General features: G+C 34.4%; 1 protein-coding gene across 2 annotated transcripts in view; it reads right to left on the bottom strand.

The window, feature by feature from the left end:
* Window positions 1–13960, bottom strand: part of LOC140445588 (protein phosphatase 1 regulatory subunit 36-like) — a 41603-nt gene that overhangs the window by 5200 nt on the left and 22443 nt on the right. The window contains exons 6-7 of one of the 2 annotated variants that reach the window (XM_072537761.1): window positions 6929–7135; window positions 4123–4396 (exon numbers count right to left, since the gene is read on the bottom strand). In XM_072537761.1, the coding sequence (XP_072393862.1) occupies window positions 4204–4396; window positions 6929–7135 (400 nt within the window). In that variant the 3' untranslated portion in view covers window positions 4123–4203. Of the gene's footprint in view, window positions 1–4122; window positions 4397–6928; window positions 7136–13960 lie in introns of those variants that run through there. The other variant, XM_072537762.1, reaches the window with a different exon arrangement.

Here is a 13960-nt window from a genome sequence, read left to right on the forward strand (position 1 = left end):
TTCAGATAAATATGTTCTACTGTACACACAACTCACCAGTTGTTTAAATAATCGCTCTCCGGGGTCCGGGATAAACAAATTGAATAACTTATAAACTATATGGTCCAACTTTAACTTGAACCATTTTTCTCTAAAAGGTATAAGGGACCTTTTATAGTCAAAAAATGAATTTTTTACCCCTTTTTCTGATTGTTTAAAAAAACAAAACAAAATCAGAGCTGTATGGCTTCAAGGATTTGTCATCAGCTATCCCTCATATGACTTTTAGAACTTTCAAAAACCTAAATAAGATTTTTTCATCTTTTCTTTTCTGAATTAGCCTCAGTAGGGTTGTAATATTTTGATGCTTTGCATGTTTTGTTCAATTTTAGGACACAGTGTAGCGTTAGGAGAACCAAAGCTTTAAACTATTTAGTAACTCATAAATAACATAATTTGAGTTTAGATGTTTACTTTCGTTGTAAGTGTACGACACACGCTGGTTTACATTCATAATTTTATAGTAAGTTTTAAACATGACACACTCGCGCGTTATAATGTTATATAAACTATCTGAAAACTGACCCGTTGGAATGCTATATAAAAAGCATACAGCTTTTTAAAGAAAAGATGTAGTAGTAACCATGTAAGTGCTGACTTTGGTTATATTACCAAACGCATCGCGATCTACCACAATGGCAATGCATTAGAATCGTTGATATTAAAGAACAAACAGTAATCGGGGTTTTAATTCACAGCTATGAGTTCCAGTAATAGAGGCGACACAAAAGTAAATGACTTACTAATTTATCAAACGTAATTAAAAGAGACTGACCTCAAACTTATATCTCCAACAAACAGTACGATTAGAAAATGAACTATCCGAGATCTTCACAGTCGAAAAAGGAGTTAGACAAGGTTTCATATTGCCACCGGCATTATTTAACATATACTCTGAAAACATCTTTAGAGAGGCCTTGGACGAATCAGAAGATGGGATTGCTGTAAATGGCCAACTTATAAACAATATTAGATATGCAGACGATACAGTGTTGCTGGCAGATAGTGCGAAGGAGCTCCAAAGGATGATTATTAACGTTGTAAAAGCATGTAACAAATACGGCTTAAAACTAAATTGCAAGACAAAAATAATGATCATTATAATATATTATATATATATATATATATATATATATATATATATATATATATATATATATATATATATATATATATATATATATATATATATATGTTCGGAAAGATTTCCGCGGTTAGTACAATTAAACTTAGAGCTACGATTAATATTATTATAAAAATTAATATTAAACTCACCAGTCTTCCGGGTTGACCCGCGTCGATATCCATTTTGGCGAGCTTTCGACATCCTCTCTGATGTCTTCTTCAGGGCTTCCGAGGTCTCAGTCTCCCGAGCCCCCAGACACTACTACACTCACTAGTCACTTCTAGTTCGTTCAGTAGTGAACTAGTGAGTGAACTAGAAGTGACTAGTGAGTGTAGTAGTGTCTGGGGGCTCGGGAGACTGAGACCTCGGAAGCCCTGAAGAAGACATCAGAGAGGATGTCGAAAGCTCGCCAAAATGGATATCGACGCGGTTCAACCCGGAAGACTGGTGAGTTTAATATTAATTTTTATAATAATATTAATCTTAGCTCTAAGTTTAATATATATATATATATTTAGGGATTCTACAGTATTCACTGCCTTCCCTCGCTCAACCGTTTCCATCTCTCTCTGTTGTTCCATTCTCCATCGTTTAGTCCTCTCTTACTCATGGCGTCGTCTACTTCGTTCCTCCAGGATTTTCGGGGTCGTCCTCTTTTCCTCCTTCCTATGGGGCTCCATTCGGTTATTCTCTTTATCCATCTGCTGTCGCTAGTTCTTCTTACATGTCCATACCACTTTAGTCTTTTTTGTTCTATATATGTTAGTATGTCTGTTTCTATTGATGTTCTTTGCTTTATTTCGTCATTACTTCTCCTATCCATTCTTGTTACTCTGCAGCATCTTCGCAGGCATTCCATCTCTGTTGCTACCATCTTACTGCTGTTTTTCTTGTTTATGATCCAATTTTCAGCCCCATATGTCATAATACTTCGCACTAATGTTTTATAAATCTGCGTTTTTGTCTTCATATTTAGGTGTCTATCCCACCATACTGAGTTAAGTTGTCGGATTGCTGTTCTTGTTTGTCCTAATCTGTGTGTAATTTCTTCCTCTGTTGTATATATATATAAATATTTTATAGTAAGAACACCAACATAAACGCCCAAATTACAATAGGCGATACACCGTTAGAAAGAGTGGAAAAAATATGCTATTTGGGCTGCAATATTAAGGATACTTGGGATCACCGCTACTAAATAAAAACTCGTATTGAAAAAGCCAGAAGCTCTTTTAACAGCCTTAGGAAGATTCTCTGTAACTTATCTTTAAGTTGATATAAGGTTGAATGCTTGAATAAATGAACTTTGAAAAATTAAAGGCAAATATCGAGCGACATTTTAATAATCAAATCTTGCCCAAGTACTTTCGCTTTCTACAGCATCATCAGGGGCATTTCGTCAAATTTGGGCTATCCAGCAAGCGCAGAATGTGATAAACATGAAATTAAACATAAATTGTACATAACACTACACTAAACTGTTTGTCCTTGTTTTAGTGTAGTGTTATGTACAATTTATGTTTAATTTCATGTTTATCACATTCTGCGCTTGCTGGATAGCCCAAATTTGATGAAATGCCCCTGATGATGCTGTAGAAAGCGAAAGTACTTGGGCAAGATTTGATTATTAAATTTGTGCTCGATATTTGCCTTTAATTTTTCAAAGTTTATCTTTAAGTATCAATATACGCATAAGAATTCTTAGATGTTACGTCTTTAGTGTCCTCTATGGAGTAAAAAGCTGGAGCCTTACAGAAGATGCCATAAAACGATTAGAGGCATTTGAAATGTGATGCTACCGACGTATGTTGAGGGTCTCATATATACACCACACAAGTAACATAACTACCTATTCTCCAGAGGCTAAGAAAGGACAAAGAAATTATTAACACCATAAAAAAAACAGAAAATTGGCTTACTTCGGCCACATCATGTGTAATGATAAATACCGACTTCTACAGTTGATTCTACAAGGCAAGATTGAGGGTAAGAGAGGCCCTGGACGTAGACGTATATCCTGGCTGGCCAATCTTAGAAGTGGACTGGTCTAACGTCAACTGATCTATTTCGAGCTGCTGTGAATAGAATAAGATGGGTCAATGTGGGATATAAGGGATTGTGATGCGCAATATATAGCCTCTCCTATCAAAATGTCAACCTCACCTGCCCGTGTGATGATCTTGATTCTGATCATCCGGTGCATCCTGCTTTACAACAAACGAGGCTCTGGCGTCCGAGTGATTGCCGGTATAAGCAATCCCCCACTTACTGACCAACGGCTTCGGCCGGACGAGTTGGTAAGTGGTAGGGCATTCTTTTGTCCTGGAATTTGGAAATTGATTCCGAAGGCGGAAGAACTATAAATCCAAGTCACGGCGAAATTAGATCTAGGATAGAGCAGGCTAGAGCGGCTTTTAGAAGGATGTCCAAGGTGTTATGTAACAGAGACCTAAAATTGGCATTGAGGGTCCGCCTACTTCGCTGCTACATGTTCTCGGTCTTACTTTATGGTGTCGAGTTCTGGACTGTGAATAAAATCGATCTAAATCGCCTTGAGGCTTTCGAAATGTGGTGCTATAGAAGAATTTTAAAGTTTCCTGGGTGGAGAAGATTCGAAACTCCACAATACTAGAACGTCTCAGCAAGACTACTGAGATCATAAAAAGCATCAAGCAGAGAAAGCTGGAGTATTTCGGACATGTAATGAGAGGTCCCAAATATAGGCTGCTACAAAATATCATGCAAGGAAAAATAGAAGGCAAACACAGTCCAGAACGAAGAAGAACCTCAGGGTTGAAGAACTTGCGAGATTGGTATGGTGTTGATACAAGTATGCTATTTAGGGTGGCGGTGAATAATACATGAAGAAGAAGAATGTGGTCGCCAACATCTCTAGAAGATAGATACATTTAGAAGAAGAATTAAAAGAAATTATTTCATTATTGCAGTGTATTGATGGTTTATTAATATCAAATATATAAACAGAAAAACAACGTTTCTATACACAAAAATTAGAGTAGACCCAGTATAATATTTTATTAACTTGTTTCATAAATTTTTGACGAGGTTACATATGGAAGCATAGTTGATGGTATTTGATCCATTTCCGACGGCATATCTTTTACGTAATGTCGCCACAATTTACATTGTGTTTTTCTAGCTTTAGTAGCGACTGGAGATTCTCGATATTTACATTTTATCTTCGGCAAAGTTTCAGACAATTTCGAATAACTAAAACAATATTATAATAAATTAATTTGAGAGACATGATTATAAATAATAACTAAGAGAAATAAAAGAACAACACCTGAAGAAAGATACAGAGAAACAGAAATCGTGGATGACCGATGAAATACTTGAACTTATGGATCAGAGAAAAAAACAGAAAATCTCCAAGAATATAAGAGAATGCGTACCATTGTCAGAAGAAAGATAAGAGAAGCCAAAGAGAAACAAAAAACAGAACAATGTTAAGAAATAAAGGAGTATCAGACTCAATATGATAACTTCAATGCCCATCGAAAGGTAAAGGAAATAGCTGGAAAGTTACAAAAATACAACAGCGGAAAAATAACAGATGATGAAGGCAATCTTGCCATAGCCAAAGAAGATTAAGAGAAAGTATGGGAAGAATACTTGGAGAAACTTTTCCACGACCTTAGAACAATACAAGAACCCACCATTGAAGAAAATTCAAGTCCCGAAATCCTACCCGAAGAAATAACGGCAGCAGTCAGACAAATGCAGGATGGAAAGGCACCGCGACTTGATGAAATTCCTGCAGAACTGCTGAAGCTATTAGATGCAGAACAAATAAAAATAATAACTGAAAAATTTAATGAAATATACAAGACAGGAAAAATACCAGTAGAGTAGCTCAAATCGGTGTTCGTACCATTGCCCAAAAAAACCAGGAGCAAAAGTTTGTGAAGACTATAGGACCATAAGCCTAATAAGCCACTGCTGAAGCTATTTTAAAAGTCATTCACAAAAGAATTTACCGAAATGCGAGGAACAAATTGCGCCCAATCAGTTTGTATTTGTAAACGCAGTTGGTACGAGGAAAGTTTTATTTAGCGTGCAGGTATTGTTTCAGAAATGTAGAGAATAGATGTCAGCTGTGATGTTTTTGCATGCCTGATTGACTATAAGAAGGCTTTAGAGTCAGGCATGAACAAATGATGGAAGTGCTGAAGACGACAGGGATTGACGGTAGATACCTAAAAATAATAGCTAACCTGTATTGGAATTAATCAGCGGTGCTCCGAATAAATGGAGAATATACAGATCAGGTAAAAATCTTAAGGGGAGTCAGAAAGGGGTACATAATTTCACCACTGATATTCAATTTGTATTCGGAGCACATTTTTGAAGAGGCTCTAAAAGATATTGATGAAGGCATCTCAATAAATGGAGTCAAGTTCAATAACCTGCGGTATGCAGATGATACAATAGTGTTTTCCAATACCATAGAAGGGCTGCAAAACTTAATGAACAAAATAAAGGAAATAAGTAGAACATATGGACTGGATATAAACTCCAGCAAAACCAAGCTAATGATCATCACCAAGGAAAACATAACTGGAGCAAAGCTGTATGTGAATCAAATGAGAATTGAACGTGTCTGATAGTACAACTACTTGGGAACTATAATCAATGAGTCGCGGACAATACCCAAGAGATTAAATGTCGCATCGAAAAGGCAAAAGGTGCATTCTTGACACGAGCTTTGTGTTAAGGCTCCTTAAATGTTACGTGTACTCAGTGCTTCTGTACGGAGTAGAAACGTGGACATTGAAGGCGGAAATTGAAGGATGAACCTAACCGCGGATTTGGTTAACATCGTGAAGGGCCGTAAGCTGCAGTACTTGGGACATATAATGAGAAATCAAGGCAAATATGAGCTGAATTCTTAAAGGTGATTTGAGAAAAACTTTTTTAAATTAGATAAAAGATCATTAATAAGATGAAAATATTTTCTAATTTCTTTTGCAATTCTATTAAAACCATGCGCCAATTATGTTACATGTTGAACTTTTGATTAAAATATTTTAATGTTGTTCTGCTTTGAACATATAGAGTGCAGCATCGGATTACAAGAGCAAGAACTTTTCACAAGGAATGAAATCTGGTAGAAAGAAGTTCGCTAATTCTTCTTGTACGAATCTTGTAACTGTTAAATCATTCGTTTTTTCTATCTGTTTGCAGGCAATTAAATGTGCTTTTGATTAAGACTACTGGTTAAGAACTCCAATCAATAAATGAGCTATGTAACGCCCAGCGGAATCAGTCGTTTCATCCATGCATAAGTAAATATAATTATTCTTTTTTCCAGTCACCGTAGAATACAAGAAATTGATGTTATTCCTTCTTAACTTTGATTGGCTTGGAATGTTAATTTTGCAATATTTTTGAAGAAAAAATTTACAACTGCAAATTATGCTGCTTACATGAATGTTCTTCTCTACTGGTAGCGTATTTTACATGAAATAAAAGTGTGTTTTGTTGACTATCAAAAAGCTTTAACGTATTACGGCACAAAAACTTGCCGGCAAAAAAAAGAAAAACATATACTGGAGAAAAATGGCTTCAGAATAACACAAAATATTGTATTATAACCAACAGATATATGACTATTCTATGAGTTATTAACAGATAACCGTCACACTGGTTTACTAGGCAATGCTTGAAGCAAGCAAAAAAGTTTTTACAATAATTGAATTCGTGTTTTAAAAATACTTCAAGTGATTAAAATAAACTTACTCATACGGCGTTTGGGGAGGCATAACGAAGTCAGGAACGGGTTTCATGACAGAACTACGTTTTCTTGTCGTCATTAATTCTTCATTTAAAACAGGATCTAAGAATTTCTTTGGAACGCCTAAAATGCCAACACCAACTTCCAATTCTTCGAGTAGTTCTTCCGGTACAGTGTATGCCATTCTTAGATAATCGAGGCGTTCGCTACGGCTGAAAAATGAAAGCAGAGAAATAAAATTCGCGGATATTTTTAATTTAATTTTGATTCTTTAAAAATTCAAAATCAACATATTAACCAATTAATGCCCAAAATTAAATTTTTATCGAAACGAAATCAAAATTTCAGAATGAAATAAAGAGAGGTTGTTTTTAATAGCAATGTGCAAAATTTTCCGTTTTTTTCGTTGTAACTGTCCTTTTTTTTTGAAGTGTGATATATCATACGCTGGGCAATTAAGGACGCAATATTTCATAAAACATTATTTATTTTAAAATTTTTACAACGTGAGATATTTGTCAAAACATTGCTCGGGATGAAGTCCTACATTACATTTAATTCATGGATATTTGGTACACTTGTCACATTTGCCGCACCTTCGTTGTTTTTCAATTTTGTCCACCAAATGACCCACATTATCCAAACGAATTTCATCAGCAACATGTTTTGAAGATTTTAGACGTACTCCACGTTGCGTTGGGATATCTGGAGCTGTTAGCAGGGCCTCCACAATTCGCCTGTAAAATTCTAATAAAGAAATTGCCTCAATGTTGCGGTAAAGAAGCCACATGTTGACTATTGCCCCATTAAAGCAAAATCTAAATATCGCCTAATACCATTTTTTAGATCGAACTCAAATCCTATATCCTATAAGCCTCTTAGCTTATTGAATAAGTCTACACCACCCATTATCTTGTTATATATTTGCACAACGTTGGTTGAGTGACCGCTATAGTTTTTCTTTTGGTCTTTTCTGGACCATTTGTTACAGTTTCTTACAATACATAATATTTATGGAGTTGAAATATTAGTTGCCATAGTAACTTCATTATTGCCATTCCAGCGAACAAGAGTGAGCTGATGTTCTTCGCTATGTAGAGCGTGGGAAGTTCCATGACTTTTTTTATTTCTTTGAGTGGAACTGTTTCAATCCTGTATTTTCTAATTGTGCCGATACAGTGTATCTTTTGATCTCTTAACCTCGTCAGTAAAGGTAAAGATGTAAAAAATTATCAATACGATAACAGATTCTTCTGGTAAAAACCCTGTACACAGCTTTTCGGTTACGGAACTTCCTAACGAGTTACCCTGTAATTTATCTCCACTTTCAGTATAGGGATGAAATTTTGCAAGGTAACCTTTATTGGTCGCAACCCACCAGAATTTATATCTGTAACGGATGGGTTTTCCTTGAATAAACTGCTTCATTGAGTGATGTCTATAGTACGGCTCCATGGCTTCGTCCACTGAGAAACTTCCTTTCACTGGCTGGAGGTAATAATAAAAACGTTCATTTAGATGGTCAATTAGGGGTTAAACTTTGAACGCTTTATTGGTATGTTGGTACAGCGTATAATCGTTAAAGTGTAAAAATCTATCAATCTGTTCAAATCTGTTTCGACTCATAATATTACTAACTAGATGTGAGTGGGAGTCCCCTCGATACTCCCAATACATTCTGCTAGAAGGCAATGGGTAGTATCCAGAGAGAATAAAGATGCCAAAGTATTTATATAAATCATCAACGAACAAAGAGAAAGGGTTGTGAAGCGTACTTTACCGTTTCTTTACAAAAATAGTCCATGAATTTTTCATCAATAAATAATTTAAACACATCGATTGGCTTGTTTCCATATGGCTCCTTTTTCAGTTTTTTTTCTTCCCACTTACCTACGATCGATTCTTTTCATAGATTTTTTTTCTGTTTTCCGAATCTTGTAAAATTTCTGCGACCTCCCTTTTTCTTTTGTTATCTATTTCCTATTTCTTTAGAAGTCGAAAAAGTCCTACAAACTCTCCTAAAATGCAATCGGTGAACTATAATATAACCTAAGAAAACTTATCACAAAACTAATCACCCTCCCTCATACCTCCAAGCGATTATAAATTTCTAATCTTATGATAAACAGTTACCTTCTAACATCTACTCTGTAGTCTATATTGGGAAAACAACTAATGTTTCCTTTTTTTTCTGACTAGTAGATGGCGAAATATGTAGCAGTATCTCGTGTATTACATAAAATATGGTGGGCATTAATGGGTTAATAGCATTTATCAGCTAAAATAAACACAGAAAAACTAAAATTAACAGTAACTCAAAGCTCTAACATATTATATATCTTAAGGAACAACTCGAAAAATATACGGTTTATTCCCTTGAATCGTTTGTGTTTAATATCTGCACAAACTGTGTCCTCACTTGGCATTGTTATGTTGATATCAAATTTAATGATAGAGGCCTATAGAGGATATATGAAGCCTTGCATATTTCATTGATTGTGTCAACTTACACTACTAATAATAGTAATAGTAGCACCCCGGTATATTCTTCTTCTTCTTCAAGTGCCCTGTCCGTTGCGAACGTTGGCTATTAACATGGCAATTCTGATCTTATTTGCGGCGCTTCTGAATAGTTCGACCGATGTGAGCCCGAACCACTTCCTCAGATTTTGGAGCCACGAGTGTCTTCTCCTGCCTGGCCCTCGCTTACTGTCTATTTTTCCCTGGACAATCAATTGCAGTAGACGGTACTTATCGTGTCTCAATATGTGGCCTAGATATTCAAGCTTTCTTTGTTTAATTGTATTCACGATTTCTTTCTCCTTTCTCCGGTATATTCACTTTTTGAAATTATTGCTTTGTTTGTTGGAGCACGTTGGAGTCTTAATGTCACTCTTGATCGTGTGTATTCGGGATATAGTAGCTACACATTTGTAAGTAAGGATCTGTTATCTTGTCTCTTTCGTTGGTAGACCATTCAAGTGTTAGCTTAATGATTTCGCTGGTAAGAATTCTCTACTTTTTAATTTGAAACAAAATGACGAAATAATATTACCTAAAGTGAAATATAAAACATAGTAACGATTAATAAATCACGCAATCAGTTCCATCTTTTTAGAGCTGTATATCTTTGTAAGTTGTTATTTGCAATTTTCTCTATGGATGTAAGCTCATTTAACTGATTTTAGATGAATTGATGATGTGTAGCGTTTCATATACGAAACGTCTTCAATAAATGGAGAAGTAGGAAGTGTCCTTTTTATCTTTTCCAAATCCGACAACCCTACTCCTTGTGAAATACGTATTATATATATATATATATATATATATATATATATATATATATATATATATATATATATATATATATATATATGTATATATATATATATATATGTATATATATATGTATATATATATATATATATGTATATATATATATATATATATATGTATATATATATATGTATATATATTGTTGTACTTTTGAATGTCCATAAGCAATAAAAAACCGATATACAAATTTTATTACTTAAATAAAAATTAAAATTATTGATATTTCATAAAGACACGGGCATATAAATTTTCAAACATCCTGTATAAGACAAAATAGGTATTTTAAGTTGTTCGAAGAATTGTTCATTAGGCCTCAGAGACAAGACTTTCAAATATTATCGATAAGAAATTTAAATAAGTCGGTTATTGTGGAATGGATTTACCCGGAATAAAAGTGTATATAGAAAGTGTAAAAACAATAGACCGGGATTTGCGGTGGTTTGTCTCCCCGAAAGATTATATCGGTAAAAGTTTATTAACAAAAGACATTGAATTGAGAAACAGGTATCGTTTGTAGCTATTAGTAAGAAATGTTTGTAAAGCAGATAGATTTAGTTAGAATAATTAAAGAAGGTTGTTTTCTGGAATTACCCGAATGACGTTTTATAGAGAGAGTTGTTTGGTAACGATATACGTCAGAGAGGTGGATGATTTTTATTGGTCAAATTTTGAATGCAAGGAGGTTGGTTTTGGCTAGGAGATAGGAGAGAGAAAAAAAAGTTGGTTAGTCAGTTTTAGTCGTCCAAGAAGGAAGGAGCTTTGTGATTTGTGTTTGTTTGAAGTTCTGAAGACGTAATTTACCGGGTGTGTTTATTTGCTGTGTAAAAGCTGACCAGTGTGAGGAACGGGGTACAGAGAGATAGAAAACCAAAGGGTATAAGAATTTTAATAGCAGACGAAGCCGGAAACATTTGGAGTTGTAAACAGGCGCGGAGATTGGCTCAAAGGGAGGCTGCATAGACTAACACGAGTTGTTGGGTTGCAGATACAGTGACAGATAGGAGAAAGGTGTACGTCATCTGGACCACAATAGGAGCAGAAGCAGAGAAAGGATTTTTTTGTTGTGGCGTGGCCATAGAATTGCAACGGCAGAGAAGGAAAGGTCAGTCAATTTTCATTAGAGCCGGAGTGTGATTTTCATTTATTAATTAAATAAATTGAATAAATAATAGAGACAGTTAATTTTGCGATCACTTAAAAAAAAAAGAATTATAAAAAGAGCTTAGTTATAACACATATTAAAAATCAATGTAAAATAACATTTGGGTCCATGATAGAAAACAACTTCTCATATATTTAAAGTTAGTATATTGCAAATATTACAGGATTGATTGTTATATAAAATTTCATTAAAATAAAGGACATCTCACATATAGTTCAGTTGAAATTCTATGTATTTTATTCAGGTCATATTACCTATCCCGATTAGGAAGCCAATTGGAAAATATTTTGAATCCACGATCAAAGGTAAATAGTACAATTTAAATAGCCTGAGATTGTAATTAGTTAATGCTGATTTATTGTGATTAATTGGAGATTAGATCATTTAATAAATATAGACAGGATTTTTCCTAAGTAAGCAATATAATACAATTTAAATAGCATAACAAAATGGCCCCCAACGTGTAAAGCTTTGAAAAATATTTCTAGTTGGCAAATTTGAAAGAATAGGAGTAGACGAGCAGATATTTGAAAGTTTATATGCCGGGGATAAAGTGAAATATTATGTAAAAATTGAGGACATAAAGATTTATATATTTTTTTTAAGATAAAATTTACCATAATTGATTTATTCGTGATATTTACATTTGATAATTTTACCATACTTGAATTATTTGATTGATTTTGACATTTGATATTTTACCATTTGATTTATTTGTGGGATATTGAAATTTGATACTCGTACTCAAGAGTTATTACATTTGAACAGGAAAAGTCCCGTTTGTTGCAACAGACCAGTAGAATTTTATATTTGGCGGGATATTATTGCACAAATTTCAAAGTTTCATATTTGGCGGGGATAAATAATCTAACGAACATGTCGACCACAAGGAGTCAAAGCAAAACGCAAGAAAGGAAAGAGGATAAGATAGAAGAGGAAACAATTATTGATGAAGGATCGGATAATGAAGGAAATGCTACAATAATGGAGGAAAGAAAAGAAACAGGGATGTTAGAAAAATTATTAGCTATGATGCAAATACAGACACAACAAATACAAGAATCGTCACAAAAAATGGATAAAAATCAACTGGAAACAAAACACATAATGGATGAAACAAAACAAACAATGGAAGAAAACCAACGGGAAACAAAACAAACAATGAGCAATATAGAGCAGCGTCTGGAAAACTATGAACAGGAAATTAAAGGATGTGTTGAGGGGATAAAGAAAGAACTGATACAACAAATAGAAGAGATTAATGAAATTAAAAATAATATGAAAGAACAAGAAATGAGAATTAAAGATAATTTGGAGGAATTAGAAATAAAATTTGAAAATGCGCTACAAGAAGACCGGAAAGAAACGGAAAGGAGATTTAAACAAATTGCAGAGATGGAGATAAGAGGAGTAGAAAGAAAGGAAGTCATCGTACATAGCACAGAAGACGTAAAAGTACGATTTGGCGGGGATATAAGGAAAATACACCCAGTGCCTTTTATAAATAACCTAAAGGAAAAAGTTAAATACATAGGACCGTTTGCAACAGCAAAGGAAACCATCAGAAACCATCTCAAAGAAGAGGCAAATCTTTGGTTTGTTAGCAAGGAAGAAGAATTGGACAATTGGCAAGATTTTGAGAGAAGATTCTTAAATTATTTCTGGGGAAAAATCCAGCAACTACAAGTAAATAAAGAGTTACAAAATGGAAAATACCATGAGAGGATGGGCGTATCAGAAAAGATGTACGCATTACAACTCTATAATAATGCAAAACATTTGCAATATAATTATTCATCAGAACAATTGGTAGAGTTGATATCGCGACATTTTGAAGATACCTTGGAAGACCACATAAATCTCCAAAATTACAAGGACATCTCACATAAAAAAAAAAAAAAAAAACAAAGGAAAATGAAGAGGACACAATGGAGACAGTGGTGTTTGAAGAAGACACGGAGTACACGGTGAATATGTGCGAAAAATTTGATGGGAGAGACAAAAAATTGATATGTGGAGAAGGCAAAGAAAATGATTTGCGTATAATTTTAAGAGACTATGAAACGCTGATAAATGAGGAAAACCGAGTGGCCACAAAATACGAGCACTCATTTGAGGTGAAAAACTTGGGAAATTTTCGATCGAAGACTTATCCAATTCCTTATAAGTATCGGCAAGAAGTAAAGCAAGAAATCAAAAAAATGTTGGAAGATCAAATCATTGAGAGATGTGACTCACCCTATATTAACCCAATTGTGATAGTGAAGAAGAGCAGTGGAGAGTTAAGACTCTGTTTAGATGCCCGAAATATCAACCAACACACAGTATCACAATATGAATCACCGTTAAATATCGAGGCCATTTTTGGAAGAATCACGGGATCACATATTTTCTCAAAAATTGATCTAAAGCATAGTTTTTGGTTAATACCTTTGGCTGAAAAGTGTAGAAACTACACTGCCTTTTCAATTGATGGTATAGTATACCGATTTAAGGTAGTTCCGTTTGGATTACAAAGCGCCTGTGCAGCACTTGTACG

The sequence above is a fragment of the Diabrotica undecimpunctata genome, chromosome 7, assembly GCF_040954645.1.
Source record: "Diabrotica undecimpunctata isolate CICGRU chromosome 7, icDiaUnde3, whole genome shotgun sequence".
In the NCBI taxonomy this organism is placed as follows: Eukaryota; Metazoa; Arthropoda; class Insecta; order Coleoptera; family Chrysomelidae; genus Diabrotica; species Diabrotica undecimpunctata.